Genomic DNA, 6,000 nt, shown 5'->3' with positions numbered 1-6,000 from the left:
AGCAAAGTCAACTATCAGTAATTTAGATGTTTCAAAGAAGAGAGAATAGCCATTAACATTCATTCACATCAAAGGGTCAAGATGATCAACAGCAAAGCTTTGGTGCAAATATCCGACCACTTTACATATGAAGTTCACACCATACAAAAGCCAAAACCGAATGATAGCACAGAATCCAACCCACAAAAAAATAAGAAAGAAACTCACTGACCAACTGATGGATTTGTCAGCAATTCAAGTGATTTCCTCAAGTAGTCCACAGCAACTGACACGTCATCGAATGCCAAGGCTCCAACTGCAAATCTTGCAGCTTTGTGTGCCTCTACAATTTTCTCAGGAGGTGGTTGGTAATTGTTGTCATATTGGTATGTCTTAGCAGAAGTTGATGCAGGATCCGAGTTGGCCCTCATTATGCTGCTTGAAGGGTACTGTGGAGTTGATGAATAGCTGCTTGTGGGAGGGGCCGGCGGGGGGCTGTGTGAAGAATCAGAACCCTGATAGTATGATGGGTGATGTAATGGTACTGATGGGAGACTACTCTCTGAGAAACTTGGATAAGACTGGAAGTTGGGATAAGAGTATGAGGAAGGTTCATGAGATTGGTAATTTTGTGGCAAATGTGGTTGAGGTTCTTGCGAGTTGGATTGATGGTGGTATGGTTGAGCATATGCAGAATTCTCTGATCTGCTTGCTGGAGGAGGTGGATGAAAATCATGTGAAGGATAGCCAGCAGCAGGGTAAAAAGAAGGTGGAGGGGTGTCTGTCGAATGTTGGTTGCTAGCTGAGTCATAGAACAGAGATGGTGGTGGAACGTGTGCAGAATGGTGGTTGTTTACCTTATCATGGAACAGAGGGGATGGTGGAATGTTTGTATAGGGCTCATCATTAACTTGATCGTGGAACTGAGGTGATGGATCAGATTCTGGACGAGCATTGCTAGCTGCAGATTCTGGACGAGCATTGCTAGCTGCAGATTCACTTGGTCCAAGATCCTGCAAGGACAATTATAGTATGAGCACTGAAGATGCTCAGGTTTGCATTGACTGATAGCTAAATCGAGAGTGCTAATATGAGGGTAATTAATACTACTCCATTGTTAAATTAATTGACCATCTATTCGTCCAATGTCAGAGCCAATTTACCAGGAACTTTTAAACTATGACAAATCATAGTACTAAATAAACAATAGCATTTCATAGAAGATTCTATCAGAATGTCTAGCTTGCTAATAAAACAAATGCAATAACTATAAAGCTAAAATCAATGGAAGAAAAAAAAAAAAAAACCCTAAGGGATCTGCTCATAAGGAGACTCCATAAGCAATAATATTCAAGACAATGGGCAGAAGAATGTAGAATCACTAAATGCCCACGCCCATTTTGTTTAGAACTTTCAGGTTATGAATAAATTCAGGGGAAAAAAATGATGTTACATTCCAGCAAACAAGATTAACTATGGTACTGTTGATATTCGAAACGTACATATCCACCACTAGGTGTGCTTGATGGAATTGATAGATTTTCATCATCAGCAGGTGGGCCTGGGTTGGGCTTCCTTCCCTCTTTCAGAGCTTTCCTTATGTCTGCAGCTTTCCAAACTGCATACTTCTGTTTCTGCTCAAGCTGGCAAAAGAGTGAAAAGTGTTAACAACATTCAACCAACCAACCATATTTGCATTCATGCAGTAAATGTGAACAATTTAAAGAGCAAATATAGATTTCAAGTGGAAATATGATAAACAGGAACTCACATCAGGCTGAAGCGCACCAAATTGAGTTATGATCTCAAAGAATATGCTTGCTGCATAAAATGTTTTTGCAGTATTCCTGTAACAAGATAAAAGTTTAATTTGAAAATCCAAATTTAGCAATTTTGTGAAAAATGTTTGATGAGCATAGACATATCCGACCATTAAAAAATTCAATCATCTAATTAAAGCAGCCATAGTCTTTATGATTACGCATTGATTTTCAAAGATCATGTAATTAGTGCACAGTCACAGAACCCAGAGGAACAATAAAAACAATGATGAATAAATTAAGGCACACCTAAGGCAAAATATTACCAATTGAGTGCAATACAAGGTATTTAGGCTCCCTGTCAATGAATCATATCAGATAGTATCAGACTTACCACAACCAAGTGAAGCCACCAAAAAAGACCTGGCTTGGGCTTGCATAATGATGCTATGCACCTATGCGAGTTACTCTCGTCAAAATTATTACAAGAATAGTTTTAATATCCTTCTGGAAAGCTGTCACTTGCATAGTTTTAGATGACAACATTCCTATTCTCTTGTCCTCTTGGCAGGGGGTGCAAGCTTTGAAGCATATATTTTGAGTGAAACCTCATACAAACATGCAAGTGCACACGCAACACAAAACAAAAACTTAACTGGCAAATCATAATTATAAGATGCCAATTTGCATTTGTGCAAGACATTTTATATGAATGTCCCAAATAAAAGGCCCTCAGCTCTCCCAAGACAAACTACACAAGTGGATGAAGCTAATTTTTTCATTTGAATTCTGTTGTGACTAAAACTAGTTCAGTCAGGAATGAGGACAGCCACTGAGGGAATCTCAAGGAACAAGTTCCATCAGTTCCTCACTAGTAACAAGTAGATGAGCGATGATTAAGGTATTTCTGCTAATATCAGCTATAGGTACACCTGGATGCATCAGAAACATAAACCATGTTGATAACATAATAACATAGGAGAGAAAAAAATAGATGCATCATACAAATCAGCTCGTCCAGCACGATCTTGTTTGTCTGCCTTCCCAAACACATTCAAGGCAAATCCTTCAAGATACAGATTGTCTTCAGGTCCCAAATTCAATGATTTCTTATCCTGTAAACAGCAAACCCACACTGTGATGAGTGAAGTTGTGATCAAAGACATTTTAAATATAAAGTACATGGTTAACCATTGCTCAAACACAAGTATGCAAGGAACAATATAAAGGGATAGCATAAGTTTCCTTTCCCCCATTAAATCCTCAACAAAGACTGGTTAGATCTATCAATCCAATAAACGACATGAAACATCTGGAAGCATCCGCTTGTATAATAATTTGTATCTTTATATAATAGTATAAATGAAAAACATAATTTTCAGAGCATTGTTTTAAATCACAATTCCAGAAGTAAGAACATTCATTATTGAAATACGAAAAATCCCAATTTTAGTTTGAAGCTGCTACAAATTTAGGAATTATTTGAATATAAAGGCAAAGTAAATACTTTCTGAGATAATAAATTAAAACGCTTCATGAATATGGAATACTGTTTTCTATTATTATTTTTTTTCAAGAAACAACATTTACTCTATCAAATTTTCAAACTCCTCAGACCAGAATAACAACCAACCAAAGAAAAATAATCAGTAGGCAACACTATAGCCTGAAAAATAGTAACCAAACATGTTGAATTGCTTAGCACAAGCACAAAAGGTATTTTCACAATTGAAAAGAGAATTTTCTGAACGAGGAAAGCTTTGAAGATTGTGAGGGCATTACAGATAGCAAGAACACAAGCACTGGTTTAAGCTACAAAGCAGATTCCAACCATTGATTTTAAACATTCAGATTAAGCAACCTGGTCCATTAAGAGGCGCTCAGTGACATAGAAGTGTCTAATGGTGTTATTGATGTTGGGCAACTTGAGTTTAGGTTGGCCATGCAAATGAATGAAGTTCTTGATGTTGTTTATTGTCAGTGTGGGCCAACTTTGAACTCAAATTTGCAAATCTTCATCGCATGGGAAAAAAAGTTTATCCTATGTGATTTTAAAGTTTAGAACGTGATCTTTTCTTATTATCCAACAATGCATGCATTGGAGTTATGTACATATGGTTGTTTTGGTTTCTAAGCTTTCTATGTGCCTATTTGTGTTTCCAATAAATCAAAACCTGTGTTATTTATTATCTGCCAAGTTTTCTATTTAAGTCATTTATTTTAGTCTCAATCTGTCATTTTGGTTTATCCTTAGACTTCGAGGGTTTTTCCAAGTGTATAATGATCATCCAAACCATGAATTAATGATCTTTGGTTAAAAATTGAATTAAAAAAACTATGACTTGGCCTTATGGCACCTTATTCAGTTTTGTATCACCTTGTTAGAAGTGAACTTTTATGCTTAACCTTGTATCTCTAAAGTGGTGAGTAAATCTGTATATTTAGATCTCTTTGGTTTTGATTGGTTTTGTATCTTAGAGTGGCGAGCATAAAGTATCCTTTGTGTGTGTGAACTATTTCTACCCTAAAATCACAAAAGCATGCTTAATATTTGTTAACATTAAAACAACAAAAGTATCATACTACTTCCCCTTTATTTTGTTCAACTTACTCGGAAATTATAAGAACCCGGTTGAATAAAGCTTCACCACCCAGAATTTATTAATCGAAAAGAAAAGAAACCCGGATTTTAAAACTTGAAAATTCAACAAAAAAAAAGAAGAAAACATACTTTAAAAAATAATGAAAATAACAAAGAAAAATAAGGATGAGAGAGAACCTTTTCGAGCTGATTCATGAGAGAAATAAGGAGAGAATTAGTGATCTTAGTCCGTTCATTTTGTGGAATCCTCAATCCTTTCTCCATCGCATATAATCGACCTGATTAGATTGACAGAACATAGATGAATAAACAAGTTTTCTCAATTCAAAGAGAAATTGAGAGAGAAAACCTTAGGGTTTAAGAAATTGAAAAGACTCACAGTAATAAGCGACGAGAGTTTCATGTTTCTGTAGCTCATCGGCTCTTTGCAGGTACGGTAAAAGGAGTTTCGCTGGCTCGTTCTCGCTCCCCATTGCCTTCTTACGTTTTAACTTCCGTGTTTATTCTCTCTTTGTTCTTTTATTGCCTTGCAAGACAATTGCAGTGTTGACGCCCCTAGGCCTCAGCCTAGCTTAACATATTAATTAACAATTAATATTAAAAAAAAAAACCTCCAAGAAAAGTATTGTTACCACGATATTTATTAAAGCGAAATGCAGTAAACTGTATTTTTTTTAAAAAAAAAATTATTAAATTTTTTTTTTATGTTTTTAAATTATTTTAATATATATATATATCAAAAATAATTTTTTAAAAATAAAAAAATTATTATTTTAATGCATTTCTAAGTAAAAAATATTTTGAACCATACCGCTACCACAATCTCAAACAAAAATGTAACAAATCAAAATGAATTATCTTACTGATTTGTTTTTTCAGTTTATATTTTTATATGTTTTTATAGATCTAAATTAATGAAAAATTAAAGTATATTTATTTTAAAAAAAAGCTAAAAAAAATTGTTTTTCTAAACTTAGAAGCTAAACATACATTTTAATTCTTTAACTTTTCAAATTATAAACCTACAGTTTCTAAAAATATATAAATTTTAGTTTTAGTTTTAAACTTCATTTTCTTTATTTTTTGGTATTTGGTTTGACAAAAAAGAGAGAAAATAGCTGAATTTTGATAATTAAAAGATAAAATCTAGGTTGAAATCGATTTTAACTATGAAAACAAATGATTTTAATGTTAATGGATTTCTTTTGATGAAAAATTTTATACAAAGCGTTCTTTTTCTTAAACTTGTTTCAAATGGTAGATTTGCACCCGGAAAAAAATTATTTTGCGTTGATGGTGGGTTTTGAAGCTATTTTTTGGATTGTTAGATGCTATGAATATGTTTTAGAAGGTGTGAGTTTTTTTTTTTTGGTTGAAATATAGATGAAAATAGGTTTTTTCTGGTTTGAAACAAACTAACCTAATTTTCCAATGACTAGAGGTTGTCTAAATCTAGGTAGTATAAATGACGCACCGCTAGCTATTTTTTTTTTCAAAGCATCAAAGGGAAGATGATCCTTAAAAAAATTTAATAATAATAATAAGGCTCATGCCTGCACGCCTTGGCCTTTTTCTAGACGCTCAGGAACTCTAAATCTTCCTAACCCAAGAGATTGGGCTTTTTTTATTATTTTTATCCAATATAATTGCATTTTTTTT

At 33.9% G+C, this 6,000-nt stretch overlaps 1 protein-coding gene across 1 annotated transcript; it reads right to left on the bottom strand.

Moving 5' to 3' along the window:
* Positions 1-29: 29 nt before the first annotated feature.
* Positions 30-4,891, bottom strand: LOC133703779 (protein HOMOLOG OF MAMMALIAN LYST-INTERACTING PROTEIN 5). The gene is made up of 6 exons (XM_062128454.1): positions 4,721-4,891; positions 4,519-4,619; positions 2,745-2,854; positions 1,751-1,826; positions 1,482-1,622; positions 30-992 (listed from the first exon to the last, which is right to left on the bottom strand). The coding sequence occupies exons 1-6, from the start codon at positions 4,812-4,814 to the stop codon at positions 204-206; spliced, it is 1,311 nt and encodes a 436-aa protein (XP_061984438.1). The 5' UTR covers positions 4,815-4,891; the 3' UTR covers positions 30-203.
* Between the last annotated feature and the right edge of the window lie 1,109 nt (positions 4,892-6,000).

The sequence above is a fragment of the Populus nigra genome, chromosome 9 (genome assembly GCF_951802175.1).
Source record: "Populus nigra chromosome 9, ddPopNigr1.1, whole genome shotgun sequence".
NCBI lineage: Eukaryota > Viridiplantae > Streptophyta > Magnoliopsida > Malpighiales > Salicaceae > Populus > Populus nigra.
The sequence above is the reverse complement of the archived record's forward strand: the minus strand, read 5'-3'. Positions and strand labels throughout refer to the sequence as shown.